This window comes from Oxyura jamaicensis, chromosome 21, assembly GCF_011077185.1.
Source record: "Oxyura jamaicensis isolate SHBP4307 breed ruddy duck chromosome 21, BPBGC_Ojam_1.0, whole genome shotgun sequence".
Lineage (NCBI taxonomy): Eukaryota > Metazoa > Chordata > Aves > Anseriformes > Anatidae > Oxyura > Oxyura jamaicensis.
The window spans coordinates 1,970,621-1,987,434 of NC_048913.1; the positions used below are offsets into that span (position 1 = coordinate 1,970,621).

Consider the following 16,814-nt stretch of genomic DNA (forward strand, 5'->3'; position numbering starts at 1 on the left):
CAAAACACCGGGGAGTATGAAGCAACTATAGTTCTAGACGAAAATGTCGAAGGGTTGGCCAGGAGGTTTAGGTTCGTATTTTTAAGGACGCTGTAAGCTGGGGCAGCAGCTTCCAGCCTGTTCCCTCAGCACAGCTCGGGTCACGGCGCTACACCGAGGCCTCAGAGGAAAGCGCGCGGTGCCTGGGAGAATTGAGGGAAACTGCGGGTGTTTCCTAATGCAGGCGCTCCCCCTGCCGCCGTGCTGGAAGAAATGTCCTCACATTTCTCCTTGCATCGTTTTACAGCCAGAGGGAGCAACCTGCGGCACCGCCGGCCACGAGCCCTTCTGGCAAACACCGACCGGGACCCACTCAGGGCAGCGATGTTCTCAAATAAACCCCTTCCACCGCCGAAGCGCTTAGCTTCCCCTTTCCCTACGCGTTTTGCAAAACTGAGTTTACTGATAAGTCACCAAAGGGAAAAACACTAAAAACGTGTTGATAAAAACGAACGGACGGCAAGAGGCAGACAGGCAGCATCTTGTAATGGCGGTGCGCTGAGGAGAGGATGGCTGCGGGACTCGGGCCGACCCCTGAGGGGGGACCCGCTTCCAGGACGGCCTCCGAGGGGGAACCGGCACCGGTCCGACCCCCGAGGGGACGAACCGACCGCCTGAGGTGGGCACCGGCCGCCGGCTGAGGCGGGGCAGCCGTCAGGGGGGCGGTGGCTGCCGTGGCCCCCGCCTACCCCTCAACTTCCCGCCCTCGCCGCCGCCGTCATGGCGCTGGCCGAGGCCGGGCCGGCGCGGGTGGTGCGGAGCGGGCAGAAGGACGAGCTGTACCGCAGCGGGCTGCGGAGCGCTGCCGGCAGCGCCCTGCACGGCCTCGCGGGTACCGCCCGGGGCGGCCGGGGGGTGCTGCCGGGCCCGGGACCGCGGGGCGGGTTCCCCCCGACTCGGCTCCGTGCGGCTTCTGTGGGGTCGGGTGCGGAGGGGTCTGTGAGGAGTCACTGCCGAAGGAGGGCTTAGCGTGAATTTATGTAAAACGAGCGTAACGGTGCTCTGCTCTTAGGTGCTAAGAAGTGGCTGGAGTGGAGGAGAGAGATCGAACTGCTTTCTGATGTGGCCTACTTCGTCCTCACCACTCTGTCAGGTAACGGGCCCAGCCATTTATTTAGTATCTAGTGTTTCTTCTGTGTAAAAAAAAAATATATATAATAAAAAAAAAGCTTTCTGCTCCGGGTATGAGCTGTGTTTGGGTGACCACCAGCTAGTGTAAGATGGCTTGACAGTGACTTTTTTTTTTTAATGGGACTTTTTAGTTGATTTTTTATAAATGCCTTTTATTAAACACGCTAACCACTGAAATTTGAGTTCAAATTCTGTTTATCAATCCAGATACATGTGTTCTTTTAAAAGCAAAAGTTCTTTTTAAAAAAGGGAGGATGACATTATGAAAATGTATCCCTGCTTTAGGCCTAAAACTATTGCAGATATCAAATGCTGATGTAAATACAGTGCTCATCTCATTCAACACAAAAAAGGCAGCTACTTCTGAAATCCAAAACCTAGTATCTGTTCCGATCCGAGCAGCCTGTCAGCACTGCGCAACCATACAGAGAATGGTATTATGATTGCTGTCTTACCGTGCTTGTTTTCTGTTACATGCGTTATTTAGGTTACCAAACTCTGGGTGAAGAATACGTTAACATTGTCCAAGTTGACTCAACCAAGAAAAGGGTACCTTCTTTTCTTCGACGAGCCGTCTTCATTTCTCTTCATACTGTAGTACCCTATTACTTAGAAAAGGGATTGCTGCATCTGGAACATGAGCTGCAGCTTGAAGCTGATGGGGCAAGAACCTTGCAGAGCAACCCAGCGCTTGGCTTATCCTGTAGGACCTTAATACGAAACTGGATACAGAGACAAGTCAGGGAACTTACAGATCAGCAGAAGAAAACAGCCTTACAAATTGTGTACATTCTTAAACAATCCATTCCTTTGCTTCATCGACTACATCTGGCAGTATTCTACATCCATGGCACTTTTTATCACCTATCTAAAAGAATTGCAGGAATCAGATACGTAAGTGGATCTACTTATTGTTTGAAGATGATATCCACTGCAGTATTTTGGCTTCTTTTGGGATGCAGCGTGTGTAAAAGGGATACAGAACTTGGCTATAGCTGATTATGATATGAGCAGTGCAGACTGGGTGATAGGGAAATTTTTAATACCTTATAGAGGGGTTATTCTTTCCAGTTGAAAGGTTATGACTAATGAATGTGAACATACTGTTACAAGTAATTACCCTATATAACCTTAGAATACTGTCTAATCCAGCCTGTCTTCTACAGATAGACAAAAAGCAGCTTAATAAATCCACAGGAAATACAGTTTTGAACAAAAATAAATACACATTTAGATAGTATTTTTCTGTATGACAAGCTTAATTTCACATTTTTTTCAAGGAGTGTCTTTCTGAAAGGCATCCCCAGCCACTGGCCCAGAAACACATAGACACAAGACTCCTCAGTAATTCCCTGGTCAAAATATCCTGTCAGCATGGAAATGAAGTGTTTGACTGTTGGCTCAGAGCTACCTAACAGCAATCCGATTACAGCAATAGCTTTACATGGACAGACAGACAGCCCGAGACAAATGATCCTTGCACAAACAGCAGTTAAGTGTAGCCTAACTGAACAAGATGCATCCATGACACATGAGACATACAAAAAAAAACAGCTGACCGGCAGGTTGATCACTCCTAGAAACTTGTCATTTTTTTGGACAGAAATGAAAATCCCAAATCAGTAACTTATTGATATGGAGGAGGGAGAGGTGTAGCTTCGTAAAACTTCAGCAACTAAACATCCCTCTTTGTGTGTATTATGCAGCTGCGTTTTGGAGGACTGCAAGGAGAAGATCAGAACATTCGATCAAGTTACAAGTTTCTTGGAATAATTTCGCTCTTTCATCTTCTTCTGACAATTGGTGTTCAGATGTACAGCTTCAAACAAAAGCAAAGAGCAAGGCAGGAATGGAAACTACACCGCAGCCTGGCTCCTCAGAAGTATGATGATCTTACTAGAAAAGCGGTAGAAGCAAGTGTTGGAAATGTAATAGCTTTCATGAACAGGGGAGCACTTGAGTTAGAACCTGATGTAATGTAACAGCTGACACTTGCCTCATTGTTCTAAGCATTGCATTTCATGCTTTGCTTTTATGTATGAGACTTTCACAAAAAGGGTTAGTACTCAAAGGTGGGGGTTACTTTAGGATTCTGTGTTGACAATTTTTTCTTGCAAGCAGGCTACACAAAATTAATTAATGCCTACCTCTGTTAATTAGAAATATGACCAAGGAAAAAGCTACTGGGCGCCACTCCCGCTGCACTTTGTGTTTGGAAGAACGGAGACACACAACAGCCACACCTTGCGGCCACCTGTTCTGCTGGGAATGCATCACAGAATGGTGTAACACCAGAGTAAGTACAGAGGGACAGATAGAGGCTGGAAGGGGTAAACATTATGAAACTTCTACTTGAAAATACCTGTCAGGCTGGTTATTGAAGTAATACCTTTTCCCTCACTAAGGCACTCAAAATCCCCACACAAGACTTTACCAGGACCCATATGTTTTATTAAATTAAAATGGCTATGGGTTACATAGATTAGGTAAATAAGGTATGCACTTTTCTCATCCAGCCACTGAAATGTAATTGGACTAACTGCGGAAGTCAGACACAAATGTAATTCCTTTATCTGAAGACCTTGGTTATAATTCTGGCTGCAAAAAACAAAGTTGATAGTGTTCTAATTTCCTGTAAAAAGAACTAAGCTACAACTGAACTGAGCTAGCTCTTAACATGAAAAGACTTGGATTTTGGTCTGGATTAATGAAATAACACAATTTTCATCCATTAAGGATTTTATAGATATCTTGGAATAAGGTGTTATCAATTTACTTTCTGAGAAAATACTGTTCAACAGAAAAAAAGACAACTACCACTTAGAAATAAAATCTTTGCCTCACAGGTTATGCCTGTGCTATAACTCTGGTGTATCGCTGGGGCTGTTTTAGAAGTGTATAACGTACTTAAATTTTCTGACACTGATATTAGTATAGCTGTGGTAGAATCAAATACTACTTGTCAGAGTACTTCCCAAGGACCCCAGATGGATCTTGACACTCAAATCACTGTAGTCAAAGAATCACTATGAAAAGACCTGTATGTAAATCCACCAAGATTATACTTACACAAGCTCTTAAGTTCTACAATAGATGGATCATTTGAAAACAACAAAACAGAATGCAGCTTGTAAACAAACAACATCCTGATGTGTATCAGGAAACATCCAGAGTCTTTTCAAATTTGTTTGTAAAGACCTAGCCAGTGTTCATCAGTCTGGCCTGAATGCTGCCAGAAACTGGGGTAGAAATGGTTCCATCTAATTGCAGGGAATAATTAGAATAATTTAGGTAATGATCCTTTTGCATTGTGGCTTTACTCAATCTTATTTGGTCCTTTAGAGGAGTGTGCATCCTAAAAAAAAGTTGTTCCTGTAATCTAGAATGAAGATCAGTATTCACTTCCCATAACAACTCTAACTGGAAAATTAATGAAGAATTTCACAAGTTAGCATTCGAAATTGCCCTGTATGAAGTTGCGTCAACTGAAGTCTAGGCTTTAAAGTTTTGAGTATAGAAGTCCACAGAAGGCTACTGACAATTTCAGCTGACCGTTTTCAGTGTAAGTACTAACAGGCAATAGAGCCAGATCTGTTAGAGGACTTATTTTTTGCATTGTTGCCTATTCCAAAGAAAGATGTCCCAGATGCACACAGCTGTAGCTAGAAGTATTAAAAATTCATTACGCAGTGGCCTTTCATACTTGAAAGCATCCTTTCACTATAATGGCATCTTTACATTATTCTTCGCCCTAAAGACTTGGTAACTAATTTACCCAGAGCAGTTCAAAGTCCATGGTACAGCATTTTTTTCGTTTCAGGTATAGTGACTTTTTTCTTAACATTGACAACGCTTATAAGATGATAAGTTTCAGTCTTTTCAAATGTGCCAACGTGAAATCCTTTGATTCTCCTAATGGATTCACCAAGCAAAGATACACAAATTTAACAGATCTTAGAATAGCTAAATAGTTTTTAAACACACATCTAATATCTTTAAATACTACTTCTGTCATATATGAATGTTTCCTTATAGTGGCCCTGTCATTTTTCTTCACAAATAGCAAAATTAACTGTAGTAGTAGTATTTCTTCCTAGAATTAAAAAAAAAAAAAAAAAGACACCAGAAAAATTGTTAAGAATCTATCCAGTTTTTGACTTACTGCTTCAGGAAATGCCTGTTAAATAGCAAGTAAAAGCACGGCATTTGTTGGGAAAACTCAGGACAATACAACTGAGAAAGACTGCCTGAAATTCTGTAACAAACCTTGCAATGAAACTGGACTGTAATACACCTTGAGTAAAAATGTGTATAAATGTAGTATAAATAGATATTTTGGGTGAAGAACGGCAATAAAGAGACTAGCAGTCTACTAGCTCAGGGGCAAATAAAAGTAAGATAAATTAATTTAAGTACAAAGAGGGAAAAAAAAAAACACATCTGAAAAGAATATGTGGCAGCATTACTTGTCAATATTCACGGGTAACAGAACATGTGAATAAAATTGCAATGACTATTTGAGGAGTTTTGCCAGACAGGCTTCTTTGTAGGTGAAAATCCAAAAGGTTTCTGTTCTCCAAGGTTATGAAGTTGCTTCAAGGTAAGTTGTTGTATGTTGTGTAAAACAGCCACAGGCTTAAGGGTATATTTTAAACAGCACCTCAAATTGCTCTTTAAGTTAGCCTAGCTTACAAGACTTTACATGGTTAAGCTTGTATCACAAACTAGACTAAAAAAATAGATTTAATTACAGGAGCTCACTATTTTCTAGAAGCAGTCAGTATTTGGATTTTTTTTAAGTTTTATTTTTGATCTTTTAAATACAGCAATTTAATATGATTTTTTTTTCTCGTAGACAGAATGTCCACTGTGCAGAGAGAAGTTTCATCCTCAGAAACTGATCTACCTACGTCACTACCAAATGTAAAGGAAAAATTTCATTTCATGACAAGGGTCTTCACTCATACCCTTTACAAAGTGGTCATACGGCTTAAATTAGTCCAAGAACAAGGCTTTATTGTAAAACTGGTAACTGCCTGTACAAGATGGCACTTCATTCCTGTTTTACAAAATAAATCTATTTCTGCCTCTACTCTCCTGTTTCTTGTGACGTGGTTCTTGACCATATTAAAATGTCTATCTAAAAAGTGCTTACCACAAATATAATACTGTTCTTCACTTTGGACAATGAAAAATTTCAGTCATCTTCTTGCTCTCTAAATGTAAGTCTGAATAACAAGTCTTCCAACCTTTTATAACATGCTTAAGGCATTAGTAACATTCTACTGTATCTAAGACTCCCTTTCTCTTGTTGCATTATAGTAGTCCTGCTCTTTGCTGTAGACTTTGGAGAAAAAACAAGCTGTACACAGATCCTTAGTTTAACTGCAGTGGAATTTCTGATGAGAAGTGTATGTCACACACTATCCATTTTCCTACCAAGGTTAATAATGAGGCAGGTTGCCTTGATTTACAAACTCTCTTTCCCTAAGATCAACAGAAGCAACAGATGCGAGGCCAAAGTAATGCAGGGTACAGATAATTCTGCACACTGATGAATTAGCGTTGAGTTTGAAAGCTCCACCTTCTTCTACCACTATTGATATCAAGGCTTTTCATCAAGTATTCCAGACATCTAGTCTATAGAAATGTTGTTTCAAGAAGTCCTACTATGCATACTAATAGCAAACTGCTCAACTCTAAAACGTTAATTTTATAACACAGCTTAAGTTTTGTCTGTGTGGCATTTTCTACAGCCTAACACAGGAAAAAAGCTGACTTCAGCCACAAGCCCCCTACCCTTCTGTATGGCAATAGGGGTTAATTAAGCTAAGCCAGTATGTTGCAGTATAAACGAGGAGGGTTTCAGCAGCATCACCTCATCAAGGTTCATTCCCTTAAGTTATTACTAGTTCAGTTATACAGGTAGAGCAGCAGAGAAAAAAACTAGATAATGAACTGTTAACGCACCTTCTGAATTCATGATTGAAAATATACAAGATTAAGTTAATTTCTTTTCTTAAATACAAACGGAGGGGGAAATCCTAATGATCCCCTCTGTGGATTACGAGTTAGTTTCAGTTAGTATTTCTCAAACAGCACTGAATATGGACTTGGGGTGGGGAGGAGGCATGCTACAGTAAGCACTTTTAAGATAGTTATTCATACTGTAGAGATCCTGGTTAGCTAGTTAATAATTAAGTCTTCAAGTGTTATAAATCCTCCAATAAAGTTAGTTGAACATTTCATTGTATCTATATATGGAATGAAAAGAGTTGCCAGTAAAAAATAATGCCAACACTTCAGCATTACTTTACAAAAGCTGGCTTTCAGAGTCCCAATACCATCCCTTTCTTACACCAGAAAACCTCCAGGCATGCCCCACCTGCTAAAACTGTAGAGACAAGGGTGGAAGAAAAATGGTCCATATGACTCAAAACATGACCAGCTAAGGAAATGACTACCTTGTAATCATCTAGGGAAACAGCAAGGAAAGATAATTAATTGCACATAGAAACAAGTAGGAAGCAATTGATGACTGAGAAGTAGCTGTGAAGTTGTCAAGTTTTTCATGCATTCTGTAAGGGTAACTTATTTTTAGCACTTGTAAGTGGTAAAAATAAAGCAGTTTAACAAAATGCCATCAAACTTGTCTGGCCTTTGCAAGCTGAGATTCAGCTAGGGAACTATTCAGTTGTCTCAATGTCATCTACAATACATATTTGAAAACTGCTAATCCCACAAAGGAAGAACAGCTGTTACCTAAGAATGAGAAGGCATTCATTCTTTATGCTGCCACTTAAGTTAGAAATTAAGTGGAGGTAGAAGTTTCTAATTTGCAATGACTGTCTTTAATTTCCCATTGTTTAGCAGGAATCATCCCAGTTACTAATTTTAACAGTAATAAATAGAAAACAAAAAACAAACAAACAAACAAAAAAAACCCATACTTTCCTCCCTGATTTGCCCTCATATTCAGAGACTCCAGGAAACCTGAAGACAGCTCCTCCAAATCAAGACTTCCAGGTTTTTAAGCAATGAACTGCAAACATCCATGACTGGTACTTTTGTAAGGCCCTTTCTGGATAGTGTTTCTGTAACTTAAAGTTTGACATTACATACACATAAACGAAAAACAACAACAGGCCAACGTCAACTGAAACTACCTTTAACTTTTCCAGGTTTACCAAAGACTGAATTCCAGGGCTCCATAATGACTTCATTTGACAAAATCAGATAAAAGGGTTCCTTACATACATTTTCCAATTAGGTGTCTGTTGAAATTGCCACTATTCTCTATTCAGAATATTCGAAGAGCTAATCTTTTTCTACTTTCTGCCAGTGAATATTCCCTGAAGAGCTATAATAGGCATCACATGAAGATAACTGCTGAGGGTAATCACTACTGAGAAGAATCCATAAATACTGTCATCTATCTATACATATAAATATATAAAGATAATAGAGAACAAGCAAAGGGGGACACTGTCTTTTAATAAATTTTGGAATTAAAAAGTCACTTAATAAAACTGCAGTTGTATCACATGAAAAAGTTTACATGCAGGTCATTTATCTCTGATTTTTTTTTTTTTTCCCATAGAAAATGAAAACCTTTGTTAAAACCCACAAAGTTGTCTCCTATGGCCAGTTTGGGTATATTTTGAAGGGGCTGCATGAAGTCAGCTTAAACTAATCAAGCAACCCTTGGGTATGAAAGAAATTTCAACTAATAACAATTAATATATATATATATTTATAACTCCAGGTCCTCAAAGGAAATGGTCATAGATTGTGAACAAAGTTTTGAGTCATCATGAAAGAGCCCAATTTGAGCATCTGCTAGGAGATGGAATGGTGAAACTGGCATTAAAACCTAACAGAAATGAGTTACTTTAGAAGCTATACATTTTTTTTCCCCTACTGAAAAACCCATGATTTTGTAGATTTCTTACTCCTATTTATATTTATGACTCAGTAATACCATGCATTTAGCAAACTGGCTTAAATTCTGCATCTACTTAGGTCTATTGAATTTTTGTATGAAAATAGCACATGGCCATGAAGCAGAAAACAGCATCATGTGTGCGTGCCACCTGACTTTTTCTTCCTCCACATACGTGCACAGCACTTCAGGGTGACATTGAGGAGAACTATGTAAAAATATCCAACTCAAAGCCATTAATCTCTCCAGTGCAATGGATCCTGAAAGAAATCCGTTATCCCAAATCCATGGGATTATCCAAAGTTTCTCCAACTTCTTACAAAAGACAAACTCAATGCAATTTGGTTAGAATGCCAGTTTCTTCAAGAAACTGATATTTCAGATAAAAATAGCAAGATCCTCTTAAAATGAAACTTCAACTGCTTTGTCACCACTCAATCATTTTATGAAGAAAAAAGGCATTGTTACAATGGCTCAAAATCGTTCCTTTAGTTATAAGTAGAATTGGTCAACAGGTTGATTGTATCTTCTAGCTAGCAAAGGTCTTTCCCACATCTTCTTTCCCTTTGTATTTCCTCTTGCCATGTGTGAAGGGTATATATCTGTACTTTATCATATGCTGTAAAGAAAAAACAGTTTTTAGGGGCAAGAAACTTAGATAATATTTACAAACGTGTTTCATAATACACAATATAAATTACAAAGTCCTCTATGAAAACAGTTCTTCAGCATTGTAATAGCAAATCATGAACCAGTTTACATTTAAATAATGCTATGAGCTCAGTCTTCTAAATATAAAATTTGGCTCTAGCCAACAACATATATAGTACAGTGAAGTTTACTGATTAGGGGATTGCAGAAAACTGGATATAATATAAAGATATTAATTTCCTACCCTTCACTTTACAACTTTGAGTACTGGTACTTAGCCAAAATCCTACGTGTCTGGAAAGAAATGCTTCTCCTTTTAAAATCAAAAATTTGAAAACAAATTTTAAGTAGTTTCTTAAAAAATGGGTCTGAATTATTTGCCTTTGTTTTTATTCCCCTTCTCTCCATCCACTTGGCTTGGGCAAATTTGTCAGAACTCCCCTTTTAATCCACCAAAGACCCTAAAAGACTTCTTAATTTAAAGCAGCCATAGGTAACTGAAGAAAGGAAGTGAATCAGAAATTTTGAGACATCCTGTATAAAAAACTGACTGAAATTTAAGATCACAACTGTTTGGAAGTAAGTATCAGATGTTGTATATGTAGCGTATGAAGCTTTTTCCAAGTATTTTTGTTTCTTGCTATCCATATTTGCTCAAAGTTGCAAATATACAACTAATGCTCAAGCGTAAGGCCTTCAAGTGAAAGAAATATACACATGTAGTAATTATAATTATAAAATTATAAAAAGTATAATTATAAAAAATTATAAAGTGGATGGATGTATAGTTTGACACAATACTATACATTTTGACATCAAGTGCTACTATCTGTTCTTGGCAAGTTACCTTGATTTGCCTCTTCATAGTGATACAAAACAGCATAATGAAGTACATCACAAGGATTGGCCAAAAAACTGGAACGTTGAAAGCCTCAAAGAACGTACATGCCATAGCAACCAGGATGCCTTTAGTGGCAGAGTGCCTTAAAAATAACATTAACAATTAATCCTTCAACCCTAGTCACCACTAATTTGATGCAGATATTTAAACGTTTCAGAAACAAAGTGTACACAGATAGATCCACTCACCAGAATTTAAACTCTGGGAGCCTTCTAATGAAAGGCCGAAATTCTTCATTTTGTCTTGTAGGTAAGGAAGGACCATCATCTGAAGAAAACATAAAAATTGAAAAAAAAAAAAAACAACCAACAAACAAAGATCAACCTCCCTCACAGACTCTTTTTTAATCTTAAGAAAAAAAAAAACAAATTTTCACTGTACGCAAAGATCCCACTGCAGTGTCTGTGTTAATATAACAGGGTTCATTTCCCATAAGAGAAAGATAAAAATCAGTGCCAGGTCATTTGATTCATTACAGGGAGAATTTAAGCAACATAAAACTTCTGTATAAATATAGAACACTTATACAATATGGAACATGTTCAAACCCCCAAAAGAGAAACATTTTAAAGACAAACTTTGTAACAACTCCTAATATCAAGTAGCACAGACTTTTTGTAATTTCAAAAGTGCAATGGTCAGGCTGAAATTGCACACACTTAACCTTACTCCGTCAGACAAAATGAGCTGGCAGTTTGACTAAGTTGAGAATTATTGCGGAATGAACTGTTCATCCTACCTGAATCTTCCATTAAAGAGGGGTCTACCTTTGGCGACAAGAAAGCTATGAAGAGATTTAGATGGTAGATTCCCAAGGCATATGTCACAATGTACCAACCCTGAAGAAAAGAGGAAAAAGAGAACTAAGATTAAAGAATTCCTGAAAACTACTTTCAGATAGTGATTTTTCAAGATGAAACAATGTTTTTTGTCTCTTCCCAAAGAAGCACTTTCCTATATCCTCACATTCACATGAAAAGTTTTCTGTATTTGTCTAAAAAAGACAATATTCTCAGTGTATAAGATAAACATTCAGACTCTAGGAATAGATGAAATCACCTTCATGAATCTACCCTCTGAGAGTTCTTGGCCCTTCTTTCAATTAAGATATTTTCTGATATTTGTGTACTGACAGCTAACATATGTAATAGCTTCCATTTAAAGTTACTTAAATATTGATTAAACTTGCTGCAAGACAAATAAGAAAAGATGAAAAATTTATCACCCTTTGTAAGTTAAACAATTTCTAAGTTTTATTACAGTAAATCTAATATAGTAATTACTACAAGCCTTAAAATATGAGTAGTGCAAATCTCTGATGTATTAATGCGCTTAATTAAAGCTTTTCTCAAGCATCTGGTTTCTACGTTCAAGATGTAGGTATCATAAAAACAGTATAAAAGAAGTAAATAGCATAAAAGCAACAATTTTTAAAATAATCTTTGCAGGCTTCAATCACTTAAATGTTCCTATTACTACCATCTGTATGGTTTTCACATTCAATTTGTAATCTTTAGTTTTTAGGAACAAGAATTCTCAAGCTCTTAACTGAATTGGAGATTGACATGAAATAGAGGCATCTGATTAGTGCAGGAATAGTCTGCTGATGGCCTGCAGTGACAGAAGTGCCGAAAAAGCAGTTCTTTATGCTTTGCATGACAGAAGGTAACCACTGGCTCCTGAACAAGCTACACAGCTTTAAAAATAAAAACTTAATTGCAAAAGAGTTTTCAGAACTTTATTATGTAATTTCATCAGAATTACTGGAGTGTTTCCACCTTCTGCTACCATCAAATAAGTTCTTACGCATTCACAAACTCTTCAGTCTGAGGCTGCAAGTTCAACACCAACAAGACATGGTGTCACTTCAGACTAATTTAGTGTGTTTTAATGATACAGTAATTCCAAAGTAGTATACTTCATAAATACTCATAACACAATAAATAGAAGAGTAATGATACCTAATACTATCTGAGCAGTAAATCCAGTTTTCCTACCTGCAGTAAATAAACCCTAATCATGTAGATAAAACTCAGACCCAAAGTTACAATCCATCGCACTGCAGTATATGGAGTAGACTTGTCTAACCACGATTGGTAGATCTAGGAAAAAATACAAAGCGTCCATCAGTAAAATACGCCGTGCGCAACGAATAATGTATATTACAAGGTAGCATTAGAAATAGCAAGTAAAGACACTTTGGGAAGGAGAAAAACATGAAATATTATTATTCTTTATTATAAACATGCTTGTAAGCATTTGAAAATACAAGTTCTCTATTTCCACAAAGGCCAAAAAAAACACAAAAAAAAACAACAACAACCACCACCAACTCCTAATGCTTGGGACATCATAAAGAGACTTAGATCCTCAGTATTTCATTGTTTATTTTCCTTAAGTTTACTTTCCTTAGGACCATTCTGGCAGGGAATCTAAGGTAACTCCTCATTTTGTAGGGCAGCAACGTATTATCGCAGTGCAGCATCACCCCCCCCCCCCCATTATGTATTCCATTAAGCTACATACTGTAGTATGCTGTCTATTTCTAAAACATTTCAAAATAAATTTGTACAAATTGTAATATTTCAACAATTGATCCAAAAAGTAACACGGTTAAGAAGTTGCACTGAGACCTTCTTCTGATGTAGTCACAGAAATCCTACAGAAAACCAACCTGTCCAAGTCTTGTGAAAAATCTATAGACCACAGAAGGCTTTCCATGAACAGACTCACCAATACTGTCCCCTTCTGACATGGTTGCTGTAGAAATAAAACACAACACATAGATTTTTGTTTTAAATGTTACCTAAGCTCAGTGCAGCTTCACAGCACATCATCTGAACCAATGTTTACATATGACATTCTTTCAGATAACTGTTTGAAAAAATATTTTTACTGAAGTATTCTTACAGAGAGGGCAAAGAAATTCATTTCCAGAAGAAATTGTCAAGAAAGTAAAGAAAATGGTATTTTTACAAAGGCCAGAGAGGATCTAATCCATTTTAGGGAGGGGAAAAAAGTCCATACAGAAATGCAGGAATGAGCCTCGTTAGACATCTTCACCTTGGTAAGGCAGGAGCTGAGTTCTAACATCTAAGCATTGAGATATGTACTGCAGCACCACCCTCCTGTCACCTCAGAGTCTAAAGGCAAAGAACAAAACCAAAATAAATACATATTTTTTAAAAGCTGCTTAGGATTTTCAAATACCAGGTAACTAGACAGCGAAGCTTTTTAACTTCAGAACTGCACACCTGTGGTTAGAGACACAAACCTTTACCATACGCACCTACATCATCAAAATGCACCCATTTATCGAAGGAATACAAGCAGCTTAGCAGTCACAGAGAAGTTTCATGCATGAGTAAAATTGTAATCATAAAAACCAGGGGCAGGATTCTGGACTTGGGTAAAATAAAAATTACCTAGGGAATTATTTTTAAGTATGTGCTTCTGCTACCAATTTAAGATCTTTACTTTTCACTTCTGTTAAGCTCAACACAGCTTTATCATTCACTTGAATATATAAACCAAGCAAAATAAACTGGATTTTAAACAGAAACATTTTTGCCACATCATCAGAAGTAATCCCTGACATTACTTCCTGGAGTCCCCTTCTGTGGGTGGGACTAAACTCTGGGATAGCCGGAGTGCTTTCGCTCCTGTGTCAGCACCTCAGGAGGCTCACGTGACCATACAGATCTGTGAAACATTACTAAGGAAAAAAAAAATCAAATAGAAACTCATACAGAACAGATACGGACATTTTCATTACAGGTAAAAAGGAAGTAATTACTATTCTCCCCCTCCCCTGCACTGCAGAGGAAAGAAATTACTCAGCACTATTACCTGAGTAGCATTTTGTGCTTTATTTGGGGTGGGTTTGAAATGTCCAGGAATGCAAGGGCATAACAAAAAACATCCAATCAATTGATCAGACAACAGTTCTCTAAGGATGTCAAACATCCAACCTCTCACCTTCCCACCGGTCATTTTACAGCTACGAACGCCCCGAATCTGTGCCAGCAGCAGACCTGACACACCAATCCTGCAAACGTTAACCAACGTACACCCGGTGACAGATCACATACGCGAGCCTACCCATGGTTTCCTGATGGAGTAGACACTTTGCTTGGTGTAAAAAGTTGTGATATATTGGATTACACGTGCCTGCTTATCCTGCATGCAGTTCTTCCCCAGCAGCCTAAGGAGCACAAGCAGATAGCGCTGTGTCCCAGAAGAGCCCTCACTGGCTCAGTTTCAGCAGCACAGAGTAAAGCATCACATGACGAAGCTGAAGAATTTAACTTACTATTTTTCACCGTTTACAATATTTACTTAAAGACCTGTAATAAAGCAAGAAGAGCGATCTTTGGCATTGGAGCTGGTTTACAGTTCAGGACCCAAGCCAGATCTCAGTGGTGTGGGGACACAATTAAACCCAAACAACAGCAACTCCTCTCAGAATGTGACACAAAACTTCACTGTTCAGCATAAGGAGCAGTGCCAACCCTCCGGCCAGACCAATAATGCCAAGGATCAGAAAGATACACAGAGATTAACAAAAGAAACAAAAGAATAGGTTGCTACAAGCAGAAAGCAGAATCGTACTCAAACTAGATTGTATCAGAAAGTTTTTCTCTGATGAAAAATACCAAGAGGGTGAACACAAGCTCTCCAGCTACTATGTGTTTTAACCACAGCTATTATGGCAACATCATTATGAATGTCACTGCACCCGGGAGTTGTCAAAAATGCCGTGACCTGGGGCCAGAAGTCATTTAACTGCTGGTGCAACGTTACAGCGAGAGCTGCTGGGTTCTCAGGGAAACCTCTGACCATAACGCAGATTTTTTTAACGTACAGATGAAGGAGGTAACTCGGAAAAGCAACAATACACTGTATAGGAACTTCCTCATCTCGAGAGGGAAGCTTCCTTGCTCGGCAGCACCCGAGGTGACGGGCACGGAACGGGCCGAGGGACGGGCACCGGGCAGCCACCCCCGGCTCTGCCACCGCGGACCCGGCGCCCCGGGCACCGCCGTAACCATAGCAGCCGAACAACGGCACCAAAAGAAACCAAGAGGAGAAAAAAGGAAAAAAAATAAAAGAGAAAAGCGGCTCAGGAGGGGCGGGGAGGGGCAGAGCGGGCCCGGGAGCGGCCCCGCCACCGGGAGCGGCCCGGCCCGGGGCGCGGCAACGGCCGCCGGGAGGGCGGAGCGGGCCCGGGGGCCCCAGGACCAGGCCTGGGGGGTGTCGCTGGGGCTGTCCCCGGTGCTGTCCGTGCCCGTGTCGCTGTGCCCCTGTCGCTCCCCTCCACCCATCCCCGCTACTCACCGGCGGCCGCGCCGGGCCCTGCCTTCCGCCCCCGCCCCCCGCCTCCGCCGCCGCAAGATGGCGGCAGGAGGGCAGCCGGCCCGCTTCCGCTTCCGGGACACGCCGGGAGGGGCGAGGGGGGCTCGCTGCCGACCCGCCATTGGCGGCCGCGGGAGGGAGGCGGGAGGACCCAGCGAGGGGAGGCGAGGCATGCGCAGAGGGCGCGGGGAGGACCGAGGGGCGGTCTCGCCACGCCCCTCCCGCTGCCGAGCCAATGAGCGCGGGAGGGTGGTGCTGGGGGCGCGGTCACGGAGCGGGCGGGAAGGCGGCGCCTACAGGGCGTTGGGGGGGTTGCACGTGGCCACGCGCTGAGAGGCGCTGAGGAGCTCGCGCTTCCCGCCCTTAGCGAGCCGCCTCAGAGCGTTTTGTGGTGAAACTCTGAAATACGCATCCCTGAGTAAAAGCAGTACTCCTGTGGCCCTTCCTCTATGGTCCTTACCACTTTTCTAAGGGCAGTTACTTGGTTTTCCATCTGCTCTTCCTGTACAGCTGGAGCGGTTTCAGCCAGCCTCTCCTTCAGCACAGGGCATCCCGGCAGAGTATGACAAGCTCAGTTCCCGCCAGTACGTTTATTTTCCTCATTTTTAAAATAGAATGTCCTTTATAGTCTCTAAACCTTCTGTTATACTATAAGAACAGGAAGGCAAACAGCACCCCCTGCTTATATCTGTTTAAACAATGTAATAAATCAGCTGTAAAGCTAATGCAGCTGTGGAACTTGCAGACTGCTGTGGAAGTCAAATCCTTGGTTTCAAGAGTTTCTAAAATTTGACT

General features: G+C 40.3%; 2 protein-coding genes across 6 annotated transcripts; one reads left to right on the forward strand and one right to left on the reverse strand.

Annotated features, from left to right (window-relative positions):
- Nucleotides 1–706: 706 nt before the first annotated feature.
- PEX10 (peroxisomal biogenesis factor 10) lies at nt 707–6,262 on the forward strand. The gene is made up of 6 exons (XM_035344439.1): nt 707–871; nt 1,052–1,132; nt 1,658–2,064; nt 2,877–3,052; nt 3,331–3,466; nt 6,026–6,262. Exons 1-6 carry the CDS (start codon nt 760–762, stop codon nt 6,095–6,097), a joined length of 984 nt encoding a protein of 327 aa, XP_035200330.1. The 5' UTR covers nt 707–759; the 3' UTR covers nt 6,098–6,262.
- A 2,060-nt stretch (nt 6,263–8,322) lies between these two features.
- Nucleotides 8,323–16,128, reverse strand: RER1 (retention in endoplasmic reticulum sorting receptor 1). Of its 5 annotated transcripts, none has more exons than XM_035344444.1 (8): nt 16,002–16,080; nt 13,728–13,807; nt 13,398–13,424; nt 12,662–12,766; nt 11,404–11,503; nt 10,853–10,931; nt 10,611–10,746; nt 8,323–9,731 (listed from the first exon to the last, which is right to left on the reverse strand). In XM_035344444.1, the coding sequence occupies exons 2-8, from the start codon at nt 13,755–13,757 to the stop codon at nt 9,642–9,644; spliced, it is 567 nt and encodes a 188-aa protein (XP_035200335.1). In that variant the 5' UTR covers nt 13,758–13,807; nt 16,002–16,080; the 3' UTR covers nt 8,323–9,641. The 5 variants fall into 5 exon arrangements, with proteins under 5 accessions (XP_035200335.1, XP_035200332.1, XP_035200334.1 ...); XM_035344441.1 differs by having other exon boundaries at nt 13,339–13,424; nt 16,002–16,054; XM_035344443.1 differs by lacking the exon at nt 16,002–16,080 and adding an exon at nt 14,266–15,000.
- Between the last annotated feature and the right edge of the window lie 686 nt (nt 16,129–16,814).

Excerpts from the sequence above, each read along its gene's own strand:
- RER1 (XM_035344440.1), bottom strand. The coding sequence starts at position 13,419 with ATGTCAGAAGGGGACAGTATTGGTGAGTCTGTTCATGGAAAGCCTTCT. Across the intron at positions 12,767-13,338 it reads TTTTCACAAGACTTGGACAG|ATCTACCAATCGTGGTTAGA; the intron begins GTTGGTTTTCTG and ends ATTTTTTCCTAG. Across the intron at positions 11,504-12,661 it reads TTAGGGTTTATTTACTGCAG|GGTTGGTACATTGTGACATA; the intron begins GTAGGAAAACTG and ends TCTTTTCTTCAG.
- PEX10 (XM_035344439.1), top strand. The coding sequence starts at position 760 with ATGGCGCTGGCCGAGGCCGGGCCGGCGCGGGTGGTGCGGAGCGGGCAG. Across the intron at positions 872-1,051 it reads CGCCCTGCACGGCCTCGCGG|GTGCTAAGAAGTGGCTGGAG; the intron begins GTACCGCCCGGG and ends CTCTGCTCTTAG. Across the intron at positions 2,065-2,876 it reads GAATTGCAGGAATCAGATAC|CTGCGTTTTGGAGGACTGCA; the intron begins GTAAGTGGATCT and ends TGTATTATGCAG.